We start from the raw sequence: 13,744 nt of genomic DNA on the forward strand, positions 1-13,744 counted from the left end.
TTGGCAAATAAAGATGATTTTGATTCTGATTCTGATACATGCGAGGCGAGACAGACCAGCACACAACACGACGTTTAAAAACTTAAGAACCTGGCTGATTTTCATGGAGATCAGGCGTGTACGAGGCAACTACTAACTACTTGACTACTTAACTAGAGATTAGCATTAGTCACACAAAGGTGGTGTGTGTGTGTGTGTGTGTGTGTGTGTGTGTGTGTGTGTGTGCGCGTGTGTGTGTGTGTGTGTGTGTGTGAGGAGGGGGTAAAAGGGTGGGGCTTTATACGTGTGTTTCATTTGGAACTTGGAAATCAATAAAAATAACTTTGAAAGAAAGAAACAATTGCAGAGTAAAAAAAAATAGCATTTTAAATAGTTATTCTGATTAATTTGGTGGTTGAAAATAATATGTATAGAGAGCAGGGGTAATATGAATTACAACAGGGAAAGCTGTTTGCAGACATTTTATTGATAAATACAGTACAAAAAGACTCACGATGACCAGTAAAATAAAATAAGACTATTGTTGAATGTGAAAGTAATTAGATGCATTATTTTGGGTAGTTAATAACAAGTCAATTAATTAGAACTCTTGAATCTGTTTTGACAAATATTTCAGAAAATTAGGCAGCTTTCCTTAGAAAATTCAAACCGTATCAGCAACTGTTTTCCTTTTTTTTTTAAATAAAAAAAAAAAAAGGTAACAGCTGAGTTTAAACTGGATTTCTAAATTACTTGTTCCTGTATCACGTGCTAAACAGAGGTGCTGATAAATAGTATATATTTATATATATATATATAATACAGAAAGATCAGGTCATATTAACACATCACTTTTATTTTTTTCAAATAGTGCAACTGTTTAAACAATCATTGTCAAGGTGTCGCACAGCAGCAAGGTGAAAAGAGTTAGTTACTCCTTTTGGACCAGTGAAGCGCCATCACCCTAAATCCCCTCTAAAACCTCTTAATCCATAATCCCACTGGTAATTCATTGGTCAGTTGAGTCTCTGTGCAAGGCCTGTCCAACAACATAAAGATCCGGGTGGGATGCAGAACGTTGAGTCGCTCTGAGGTCTGATTGGCTACCCCATGATTCCTCTTTTCTGTCCGGTTCATCATCAAGTCTATAACAAGAAGAAAAAAAATGTATAATTGTAACATAAAATGTTGAATTGGGGGTAAAATAATGGTCTGCTGGGTAATTTATGTAATGTTTTTCAGTTTTTATATTGGCAGTTTTAAGAAAATGAACAAATGGCAAAAATAATTTATTGAGTGAAATTTACAAATTGGAATTTCCTTTTCCTTCTAATGGTCTGTGTTCATCGCTGGTGTTGGGATGAAATTCTCCATATCCAAATATGTCAGTTTTATATATTTTTTCTCAAATCAATACTACTGATCAGGCCCCCCCATCCCCTCCCAAAATTAATGACCAATAAAAAGCATTGAAAATAAGTCACCGATGGTGTAGTGGTACACTTGTCTGACTTTGGTGCGGGCAGCATGGGTTCAGTTCCCACTCAGTGACGGTGTGAATGTGAGTGCGAATGGTTGTCCGTGTCTATATGTGCCCTGCGACTGACTGGCGACCAGTTCAGTGTGTAGTCCGCCTTTGGTGCGAAGTCAGCTGGGATAGGCTCCAGCGTCCCTGCAACCCTAACCAGGATAAGTGGTGTTGAAAATTACCCTCTTCAACAATGCATTGTTAATGGCTCAACAAACATGCTGAGTTTTTGGTTTCCTGAAAAGTGAAGGTTTTGGAGATACGGAGATTCCGGTCGACGCCAGTGACATGTAATACAGAATGTCATATTTAGACTATCAATATTTTAGCTCTAGTTTTAACTTAATGGGAAAGTTTTCATGCGTGCGATATATTATTTGTGTTGTTTGGGTAGCGCAAGTGTATGTCACTGAGCGCCATGTTTGTTCTTTTTAATGTCAGGCTATCCTGATGACTTTAGGTGAGAGGCGGGGTAAAGCTTGGACTGTTCATCCGTAGGGATGGGAATTGATAAAAATGTTGCGATTACGATTCTATTATCTTACACTGCTTATCGATCCGATTCCTCATCAATTCTCGCATTGATTCACAAAGGGAGAGGTAAAGAAAAAAAACTAATGATATACTGTATGATATCATTGATGTCATTTTATACTGTGTGTGTGTGTGTATATATACATGTGTGTGTGTATATATATATATATATATATACATATATATATATACACACACCCAGCTGACTACAGAAGACATTTCTGCTTAGTGCAGTGTGATATAGACAAGACTATATATATTTTTCTTTAAAATGACATTAAATTAATGGCAACTCTGATCTTTTCACCTTGTTTATAAAACACATATTGTTACCATCTCAGACACCGCATTAGTGTAGCAACAGAGCTTAACCAATACCCACACATCAAAATAATTGCATAAATGAAAGAGGTTTTTTTTATATGGTAGACTTTTTATATCACACTACAATATCTATCGTTATGTCGCACAGGTCTATATTGGAAGTACAGTGGACCCCCGCATACTTGCGGTTCGGCACCCGCGGATTCAACTTTTTTTCATTTTTTTTTTTTTCATTTTTGGGGGGACCCAACCCTCAAAACGCATATTGTTGACTTATCCTCGGTTATTCAAAATTTTTTGGGGTTTAAAAAAAATAAAATCAATGCTATTATAAAAGATGTCAATTAGCCATGATTTTTCACAATTTACGGTCCAGCCCGGTCCCTATCCCCTGCGAATAGCAGGGGTCCACTGCATTCCCATCCTTTGGCAAAAATAAAGTCTTGCAAGTAGCCTTGGTATCATCTTTTTGCGTGAAATAAAGCCAAACTTTCAAGTGCTTCTGACTTGACACCATGTTTGGAAAATTCAGAACAAAAATACACCTCTTGCTTGTAACGTCATCACTCATTTGCAATGTAAAAGGAATTTATTACCAGACTGATCAGGCAAGCAAACAAACGATTCCTAGGAATCGAATTACCGGGAACCGGTTGTTTTCAATTCACATCCCCAATCATCAGTCAATCACAGGTCACATATGAACATATTCCCACTCACATTCACATCACTGGACAATTTAAAGTGCTCAATTGACCTACCATTAATGTTTCTGGAATGTGGGAGGAAACAAGAGGACTCAGAGAAAACCCATGCAATTAACGAGGGAGAACAATCAGTTGTGAGGCTGACGGACTAACCACTATACTGCCAGATTTGGGATGTGTAACAAAACAACAAAGCATTTAAAAAAAAAAAAAATCTCACCCCTGTGTGCATATTGCAGGCTCACTTCCGCAGGTCTCGTCCACTGAGAGGACTGGGGATCGAGGTTGAAGGTTCAAACTTGTTCTTCTTTCTGAAAGACTTCGACGAATAAAAGGTTGAGGTCGATGGACTGACACAGAGCTCCTGCCACGAATCCCACGAGTATTTGATAGAAAAGAGCCTCCAACAGAGGTCCAGGCTTGAGACATTTGGGCAGCTTTACAGGGCTGGGCCTCAAACAAGGATGGAGAAATTGGGCAGAAAACAGAACGCGCATTACTGATCAACCGAGCAGATTCTTCCGTGCTGTTCTCTCTTGACCATCGTTGTACTTTTGGTGAAGCAGGTGGAGATGGTGCTTTCAAAGGGTATGGAGAGTTTAAAATGCTATACCTCATAACCGGTGGGCTGGGGAGTCTACTTTGACCTTCTAGTGGACTGGTGAGTTTTCTATTAACTGGGGGACTAGCTGTAGAGGGCGGTGTTGGTGATTTTTTAAATTTGGAAGGACTAGGAAGTCTTCTATGGGAAGACTTTGAAGTAGAAGGTGTAGATGGCAATATTCGCCCCTTAGACAGCAGTGAAGTGGCAAGTGAATGACTACTGGCTTCAGATGAAGGAGGCACTTTAGAGACTGTAGTGTTTATTCCAGGCATTAAGAGGTTCTCATTCTCCTGTATATTTGTTGAGTCCTCGTGACTGGCAGATTGGCATGGGGCATCATAATTTGTTAAAGATTTCTCAGACTGTGACTCTGAGGAATGTTTAAGGTATCTGTTTTTTCTGAATTGCTGCAACAGAGTGGAATTGATTTCCTTTATTGGGTCAATATCTGTTTTAACATCTGGTTGACTGAGAGTTGCCTCAGCTAGTTGTGACTTGATAATCCACTTTAACAGGACAAAATCCCTTACGACAATGAGCCACACCGCCTTTACTAGGTAATACTGGTCCAGAGTGAACTGACGCCCGTAGTCGCTGTGACAGTCCGGCCCTTTTTACCATAGGTGATTTCACAGGTTTTATTGCCCCTTCAGCTGCTACACCAACTGAAAGGGCACTTTCAAATGAATTGTCCATTATCACTTCTAATGGGGGTGGAGGAAGACTATCCAGGTCTAAATAATCAGTCTTTTCACCTGAAGTGCTTTGAGATCTACAACTAGTTTTCCCAGTACTAAGGACAGTTGTGACATTTCCTAAACCTGGTAACACTGGAACACCACACTTCCGTACACCTCTAAGTGGCCCCAGAACATTATGGCTGTCCATCTCTTCTATACCTTGACTAAAGGTATCGATGAGCTTTTTCACAGAATTCCTGCCTCTAAAGAGCGCTGAAGATGGTCTTGGTGATTGAGGAGGGCTGGGAGGTGGTGTTGCTTTCACAAGGCCTGTCAATGATTCCTTATCTTTTTGTTTATCATCTTCCTCCATATTAGTGCACTTGGTAAGGGGTACCCTTTCGCGTAGATTGCCAGCCTTCTCCAAAGATGGGTGTTTTTGGTTTATCTTAGGAGAATCAGAAAGTGAAGTTTTCCGGTTTTGCTTAGAAGATGTAGACTTTGTGTTTCCTTTTGTGTTTTCCTTGCTTTTGTTATTTTTCTTTAATCTCTGACCTATTTTTTTCTGGGACTTTTCCAGTTCAAGTAAAGTAGGATTCTCCCCTTTGCCCTGCAAGGATTCTACGGAACGGGAGCGCCTCTCTTTCACCGCTGGGGTTGTTTTAACCACACTTCTTCGAACAGTTGTTTGAGATCTCTTTAGAGATGGTCCCTTTCCATCAGCCCATTGGGCACCACCAGTTTTTGGACTGCCTGCTATCCTTGGTTTGGCACCAGCACTTGGTGGCTGAACAAACTGCATTTTGCCACTCATGGCATTTTTCATTTCGATTGTCATTTCTACATTTTTAGGATTTTCAATGCGCTTGGAGGGTAAGCGCATTGGCTTCTGTAGTTCACAATTTACAGGTGAATAATTTAATTGCTTTCTCCGCCCTACTTGCCCATGTCTAGTCTCTCTATCCATTTTATAATTCTCATCATCATCTTCATCGCCATCATCTAAAGAGACTGATCCTAGTAACGAGTCCCCCTGTACACTTGCCATCATTGTACACATAGAAGCTAATGAGTTCAATGAAGTAAGGGAAACAGTTGGACTTATTTGACATGCAAGATTTTTTGCTGACGCTCCTGTCATGGAGGTGTATTCCATAGGACTGAAGGGAGTAGTTCTATTTGTTCCGCTAGATTCACAACTCACACGTCTATGGTGCTTTTCCGATCCAGCAAGGGATTCACTCTCAGCCCCAATACCACTGTCCTCACTAAAGAGTGCAGAATCCTCAGGCCCAAGTTTGCGAAGAGATGCTAATTCAATGCGAGATGTGAGTCGCATTATCCTAGTCCCAACTAAACGTTTGACTTTCAGCTTCTCCTCTAAAAGTTCTGAGACTGAAGAAAAGTATTCCACTGCCTCCTCCAGGGCAGAGTCCCCAATTCCTCCAACTGTCTGACTCAAATTCTGCATTCGCTGCGTGGTGTATTGAAGCAGCTGCTGCAACAAATCAGGTGGGGGTTCTATCGCTGAGCCAGATTTGAAAGGTGCAGCAGATGAGAGATTTTTCATTTGACTTGGCCAAGCAAGATGTTCGCCATTTTCTTTTAGCATTTTTTCTCCTTCATCAACAATTTCTTCCAGTGCCCGAATTATTTCTTCATAACGCAAAGCCATAAAAGAAACCATTGGCTGTAGAGCTACTTGAGTTTGAGTTGCTTGTTCCAGCAGACCAAGTACAACATCATATTTGTTTATGCTAGGATTTAAAAAGGCGTAAGCAGCTTGGTGAGCTTTTACCAGAGGCTCTGGGAAATCAATTTTTGGCATTTCCTTTTCTTTCTTTTTCAGTACTTTCATACCTCTGGAACTTCTTCTTGTTTTTTTCCCTGACTTTTTCTCTGTTACTTCCTGCTTGTCCCTGTTTTTGTCTTTTTTCTGTATCACAGTGCTGTTGTCCATTCTTTGACTCTTCATTGTATCCCTGTCATTTACCTCTGGGGCAGGCACAGTTGCACATGCATCTTCTTCTGGTGGCATATTTACATCCCTTTGAAATATCAGTTTTTGTCCGCTTGTATTTTTGTCTTTAGTATCACCATCTGTAGCTCCAGTACACATATGATTATCTCCATCTGTAAAATTAGCTTCTCTGGGCTGCTCTTGAGGTGCAGGGGGCAACATTCTTCCCCTCCTCAAGGAGCCCAGAGTCACCAAATTGTTACCTTTGGATGGTGAGCATCCCATTCTTGATATTTATAATGATCAGCTTATACATCCATCATATTGGTGATGTCATAACAGTACATTAAGTGGTGAATGATGCAAAGAATATCCAGTGTCCTTAGCCACCCGCTGTATCCATTATCTTCAGAAGGCAGAGACATCTGATGAATCTGTCGAATGCTCTTTTCATGAAGATGCAACCAAACCAAAATGCTAATAAATCCATGTAGACGTAACCCTTCCAGGTGTCATAGATGGGAAAAATAAATCCACAGATTGCTGGTCATGTTTGTAGAAATGTCTTGTTGCATGCGTTTGAACGGATCTCTGTGTATCTGACAAAAGACAAGCAGCTGAAAGGATTAGTGAGGCTTTCAGCGAACCCCTCGGCAAGTACATATGTCATGTTAAAGCATATAAAACTCGCCTACTTGTAAGCACATAAGCTCATTTGAGTAATGAGGGTTGGCCTCAGCTGGCTTTTTATAGTTGGCACAAATATATCTCTCACAGTGGAGCATTTGCACAGTAAAATGAAATAACTCAAGTAAATAATCGTAATTAAGAGGTCGTGACTGAGATGCTATAAATCGCTAAGGATTTTCCCTGATGCCCTGTGACTGGCTGGCGACCAGTTCTCGGGTATACCCTGGCTCTCGCACAAAGTCAGCTGGGATAGGCTGTGGCACACCGGCGACCCTGAGTGTGGAGAAGTGGTATAGAAAATGGATGGAGGGATTTTCCCAGAGTTCTTCTTGCATGATTATCTCTTTGCAGTTGGCAAATATTTTAGAGTAGTTATGGAGGCACCAAAGAAAACACGATTTATTATTATTTATGTAGTATATTTATCATTATTATTAGGAGACATTGGTGGTGTCGTAATTCACATTCTTCACTCTTACGCACAATTTCCGGTCAATGCCCGTTTACAAAAGCCCTGTGATTAAAAAGCAGTAAACTACAATAAAATTTCAGATGGTCAGTTTTGGCTTTTGTATTATAGTTTGTTAACTAACTGCACTATAAAAGTAAGACACAAAAAAGAAGATGTTGGTTGCACACGTGTTACTGTGTAATGCATTTTATTTTTCAACACAAAACATGGGGGAAGACGTAAGATCAAGATAGTTTTGTACTTACAAAAAAGCCCTAGGGCTGAAGTGAAGGGATCATTCGGGTTCATTTTATTTGTTTTATTGTTTTCATATAAATGCAAAGAATGTGCAACAATATAGTGATGATATTGGTCACAATAATTATAGCTGGTTTGATTCCCTGACTAACATGAGGATTTTGGCGTGGGATTGTACAAGCATGAGGATCTCCAATTATGTGTTTTGTAGTTCGGGGGCCACATCCGGACAGATTATATTTTACATATAGTATTGAATTTCTTGAATTTCCCCAACAGGATGAACAAACTATTTGTCTGTCTGTCTGTCTGTCTGTCTGTTGTTAAGCAATGGTGTTGGAACTCTCATTCGTCTGGGAGTAAACACGTTCATTTGCGCTTAATCCCCAAAGGCATATTTACTGTTTTCAGTAACTTGGAACAGAAAAACAATGTTATACATTTGTAGTTACAGTAGTCACAAAAGTAAATTTGCGTTAATGTGTTTCACATGTTGTACATTGTATTTCATATGTCAAGTCCAAGTCCCAAAAGTAACGCTAAGGTCCATTTTTGGTATTTTTAGCACTCACTATAGCGAGCTGGTTTACTCCAGGAAAAATGGATACTGTTCAAGTGTATGTAGGTGCTCCTGTATCAAAATGTTCAAAAAAAATTAATTTAAAAAAAATCCAGGAATTAGTAGATAAACATACATAAACAACAAATACAAGAATAAATAACACAAAATAAAATAAAAACATGCCATTACATTTGTGAAAATAAAAGCTCACTTCACAAGCTATATAATGAGATTCATTAGTATTTTTTGAGATTCATTAGTATTTTATGTTTAAATGAGGCGACACATTTTACGAAGTACATTCTTGCAAGGTAAACTCAAAGTTACAATATATATATATATATATATATATATATATATATATATCAGCCAAGATAAATGTGCAGATATCTTGTCACAGTTTACGGGCAAGTGTCCATTTCCAGAAGAAACGGATAACAGTCTGAGGAGGAGCTGTCAGAAAGCTCAAAGGGAGGCAAGATGAGCGAGCCATCGCTCTGCTCGAGTCCCAAAGCTGCGTGGCAACCAAAGAAGGCGACGCGCGCGGCCGCGTCCTCGTCCTCCTATTGGCACGGGGCACTGCGCGCGCACGGCCGATGTCACTAACTCAGCGTTGAAGGGAGAGGGGAGTGTTTCTCTCAACATTTGCTCAACAAACTAGCATCTTTCCGCTCTCCTCACTATTTGTCTTTTGGGGGAATATGGCTTCAGAACCGGTCTCTGACTAATTGGCACTAAACTTAAAGCGACACCTGGAATTTCTGGTTGCTTCAAGCTAACGTTAGCTGCTAAAATCCCTCGGAAGTATTTCAGCAGTACCACCGCGGTGAGAAATGGATTTAACGTGACGTTTGTAATGGCCTTATACACAATTAGATGTCTTCTGCTATCTAGTTGTGCGGCCATGTTCCGGTCATTTAGGACATTTTGGAGAGCAGCTGACAGACTAAAAAGTCACCACGTCAAATACAGTCATTTGAGTACAATGAGCCCCGCTTGAACTTGAATCTGGCATAAACTGCTTGTTCTGAACGAGTCTTTCACAAATCGCAATCAGATGAAATAGCTAGCGTCTTGAAATTAGATGTGGTCAAAGACAAATTGAATAAGTACTGAAGCGTATTGCATTCACTTGGATATATATATATATATATATATATATAATCTTGTTTTTCTCAGTAATTTTTTTGAGGGTTTTGTTTTTTTGAATACCTTTTTTTGTGTTCTGAGTATTTTTTTTTCTATATTTTTTTCTGAATAATTATTTTTCTCGGTTTTTCTGTCTAATTACTCAGAAAAACCGGGGGGGGGGGAAATAGACAGAAAAACTGAAATAAATAATTAGTCAGAAAAACAGAAGAAAATACTCAGAAAAACAGAGAGAAATATGAAAAAAACAAAAGCCCTCCCAAAAAAAATTACTCAGAAAAACAGTTTGTTTTATTATCCAAGTTAATTCAATACGCTTCCGTAAATAAGTGATGTATGACTTTAAAAAAAAAAAAATCCTTTTACTGTCGCTCAAACTTTTATACCTCGCTCATTTTTGTCTTTTATCATGTTTCATGTTTACAGTGATTTTAGTGTTACAATTATGGATGCTATTCTTCTATGTTCACATTGCTACTGTTCTGTAAGGCTGTATTCTTCATAAATGTTTGTTTTATATATACTGTTCTGTACTATTTTGTTATTGAAATTAAGAAGGTATGACATGGGGCATGAACTTGTGGAAACAACCTTATTCTTTCTTCACCCTCTGTTGTAAAACTGAAATTGTTTTTACAAAATCATAAAATATGACGTCAACAATAAATGCCTATGAATATTACTGTAAATGTCATTTTTCACAGTTTCAGGTTTCAAGAATGGCTTAAATTGTATTGAATCTGAAAAGGTTTTTATTTCATTTTACTGTGTATAAGAAAATGTTATCTTGTGAGTGAATCACAATTGAATACAACTGAACCGCTCATCATTTAAATTGAGGTCACAGATTTCCTCTCCTTATCACACCAGGCTGCCTTTCATCTCGAGTGTCCCAGACATCAGCATGATGAAACGGACAGCCCAGTGGTGCCGAACCCCGAATCCCTGTGTGGTAACCTCCAGAGAGACCTCCTTCCAGGACAGGAGAGGACTCAAGCTTAAAAGAACCGGCAACATCCAGGAAGAACAGGGTCAACCGGGGAAGAGTTGCTGCAGGAATGAGATGTATTGTCGTAGAAGCACTCTGCCACCAACAATTGCCATTCAGCAAGAGGAAATGGCATCATACTTTAAACTTTTTGGTGAGAAAAATCAACATCCCTATCCATTGCATTATTTAAGCATACCCTCAAATTAATCATGATGAACTTCATTTCAGATGATGACCTAATCTATGACTTTTTGTTGATGGACTGTTGCTGTAAAATGACTGACAAGGTAATCATTTACCTTTCGGATAATTATTAATGTTAATGCTCCAACTCATGTCTTGTCAAATCTAATTTGCAGTATCTTCTGGCCATGGTTTTTGTCTACTTCAAAAGGTCACATTTGACCATTGCAGAATACACCAAGAAGAACTTTTTCATTGCACTGTAAGTTCAGAGAACATTTGCACTCTCCAGACACAAAATTGGGTATAACTGCATAAAGTTTTGCCTTCCAGTGATTATATATGTAGAAATCGTACATCTACAATATTTTAGTAAGCTCAGATGAGTTGATTAGTGAGAGCGAGTTGACGTGGGCGGGAGAATCTGATAGATTCGTACACACAGGACATATGCTTATATTTTCCCACAAACATTTGCACGGTCAGCTGCTTAATTTCACTCCGGACAAAGGTCGCACAATATTATAACAGTATACAGTACATATTGGCATTAAAAACTGTGAATGCAATATACAATAGAATATGATGTAAATTTTCCACAATGTAATATAATGAAAATATGACATTTAGTTGCAAATGATCGTTTTAAGCTCTTGATATGTACCTCAATTATTCAGATATAGCTAATATTTTGGATGTTGTTTCAATATAGCCTTATTATTTTAATATATGAACTGCATGCCACAATCTTGTCACAATTCAATTACTTCTTAGCAAGCTGGAACCCCTGCAATCAACTAATATGCTCACAATGCAGGTATCTTGCCAACACCATGGAGGAAGAAGAGGAGGAGAGTAAATATGAGATTTTTCCCTGGGCACTGGGTAAGACCTGGAGGAAGAAACTTCCACAATTTCTCAAGCAGCGGGACAGGTTTTGGGTGCGCATTGAGTACAGAGCGGCTGTCAGCAGGCGCTGCTGTGAAGAGGTAAACAAACAGAATTGCCTGTTCAGACTCAAAAATTATGTTTCCATGGATTGCTTTTACTTTGGTGTCATACCATAAGCTCTGTCAATGGCTTTTTTCGACTGGCGCCTTAGCACTCTTTCTTTTCTCTTGTGTCTACTTGATGATGCTTTGTGTGCTTACAGGTGATGGCCATCATGCCATCTCACTTTGTGTGGAAACGAGAGCGCTCAGAGCAACACAGTGGCGCTCAGAGGCATTATGAGGAAAGAGACACAGCCCGTCTTCCACGCGGGCCGACAGCCTCTCCAGTCCCTTGTGCCCACTGCAGCTGCAAGAGCACATTCAATCAGCAGCTGTACCTCCCCTCTATACCCAGAAGCTCCTCCGTGCAAAGCTGCAACCCTACACTCCCTCTCAGCACTCACCTGAGTTTGGAGGAAACCCTTCCCAGGGCCACTGCCACTCGCACGGGGAGAATTGAGACCAGGGACCAAACCCAGCATTCTTCCCAATGCAGTGAGGCAGTTGGTAGGTGCCATAACTGGATCCACGACATGCATTATTTGTATTAAAATAAGGCTCACGTAGTATGACAAGGGCTTCCTACTGTGATACAACTTAAAAGCATTGAGCAAGTTTTATTAGTGAAGGACCTAAAATACCCCTTGCTCCCTGGCCAGAAACAAAGGGTGGGGTTAACTTTGTTATTCTTAAACTGGGAATTGACAGCTGCAATATATTAGTTCTGTTTGTTATTGTATATACTGTACATACAGTAACCAGTCAGTTCAGGGTGTACCCCATCTCTCATCCTAATGCCACGGAAATAGGCTCCAACTTTGCTTTGATCCTGAACAGGATTAACAGTGGTATTATTTATTCAGTTACAACATTAGGTACATCAGTACAAGCTAATGAGGTCCAATACAAGAGTGGGGTGCAGACCTGTACTTCTTGATGCAGAGATACAGTATATCACCAAAAGTATGCTGAATTAGCATGGGTGGATAAGGAACACAACAGCACTTTACTTGCTATTATATGATTAGTTCCAATGGTATTTTGCGAAGAGTGAAACTTGAACATCCTCGGTTTAATATTGCCCTGCTTCTTGAGCTACTTGTTTCTTATTGTGCAGTGGTATACTCCTTACCTTAAACAACACTCCTGACAAAAATCATCTACATTAAATATACAGTGTATTTCAGTACAACAGTTACAGTAAGTGTAATAAAAACTGGAAAACACTCATTACCTGACTTTCATAGCATTTACACTTGACACGGTTGACCCAAAGCAAAATAAAGCAGAACAACTAGAAATGACCAAGTCTTTGATTTGTTATTTATAATCAATCATTAGTTGACATTTTTCTGTCTTCTCTGGTAGGCAACGAGTCTTCCAACTCGTCCATTTATGACGCTTCCATGGAGTGGATCAACAGATAGTAAAGTTTCTCATCACATCTGCGTCGTTCCCATCATCCTGTTTCAATTTCCCACCTTGTTTTACCAAATGTCTTTTATACAAACAACACCCATCGCCTTCAGTGGCTGTATTGCTAATGGGAGTGTTCACATTCAAGATTAGTGTTGTCTGTAAAACACCAAAGAATATGGTTGAAAAGCTTATTTATCTCACACACCCTTCTTGGTATTTATATATTTAAATACTTGCAGCATAACAACCACCTGTAATTAAACTTAATTAATGCACAATGTTTAACATAATTTAACACTAATTGCTCAATTTGGTGGTACATACTCACATGTTGGTGTTTTGAATTGTCAATAAAGACTATCTTTGTGAAATGTCATATTTTTTATTTTGCTTGAAATTGCTAGCAGCATCACACACACACCTGAAAAAAACCTAAACTGGGCCGGAAGAGATTCCTCCTTGCTTTTTTTTTTTTTTTTCCCCCGGTTTGTTGACATTGTGAGATAGGACAAGTTTTTACATAACTGCTGAATAATGAATCAATAAGAAGAGGGTGGGGGGGTGTGCACATGCATGAGGTTGGTAATCTACGAAGGTGTACAATTTGGGGCTGATTGAAATTGCTATTTTCCAGCCTTGGAGAATGTCTCCATTGTGCGTGGTCTTCTAGTTAAGTGTTTGACCAACTGTATGTGTTCTTGGTTGATTTTTCTCCTTTCTCCAGTTTCAATTT

At 39.2% G+C, this 13,744-nt stretch overlaps 2 protein-coding genes across 2 annotated transcripts; one reads left to right on the forward strand and one right to left on the reverse strand.

Moving 5' to 3' along the window:
• Positions 1 to 459: 459 nt before the first annotated feature.
• Positions 460 to 5,304, reverse strand: pcare1 (photoreceptor cilium actin regulator 1). Its single transcript, XM_061696935.1, has 3 exons — positions 5,301 to 5,304; positions 3,293 to 4,286; positions 460 to 1,124 (listed from the first exon to the last, which is right to left on the reverse strand). Exons 1-3 carry the CDS (start codon positions 5,302 to 5,304, stop codon positions 989 to 991), a joined length of 1,134 nt encoding a protein of 377 aa, XP_061552919.1. The 3' UTR covers positions 460 to 988.
• Positions 5,305 to 10,330: 5,026 nt separating this feature from the next.
• On the forward strand, positions 10,331 to 13,019 carry spdya (speedy/RINGO cell cycle regulator family member A). The gene is made up of 6 exons (XM_061696936.1): positions 10,331 to 10,568; positions 10,646 to 10,704; positions 10,777 to 10,862; positions 11,418 to 11,589; positions 11,754 to 12,099; positions 12,961 to 13,019. The coding sequence occupies exons 1-6, from the start codon at positions 10,331 to 10,333 to the stop codon at positions 13,017 to 13,019; spliced, it is 960 nt and encodes a 319-aa protein (XP_061552920.1).
• The last annotated feature ends 725 nt before the right edge of the window (positions 13,020 to 13,744 follow it).

Source organism: Phycodurus eques, chromosome 14 (genome assembly GCF_024500275.1).
Source record: "Phycodurus eques isolate BA_2022a chromosome 14, UOR_Pequ_1.1, whole genome shotgun sequence".
Lineage (NCBI taxonomy): Eukaryota > Metazoa > Chordata > Actinopteri > Syngnathiformes > Syngnathidae > Phycodurus > Phycodurus eques.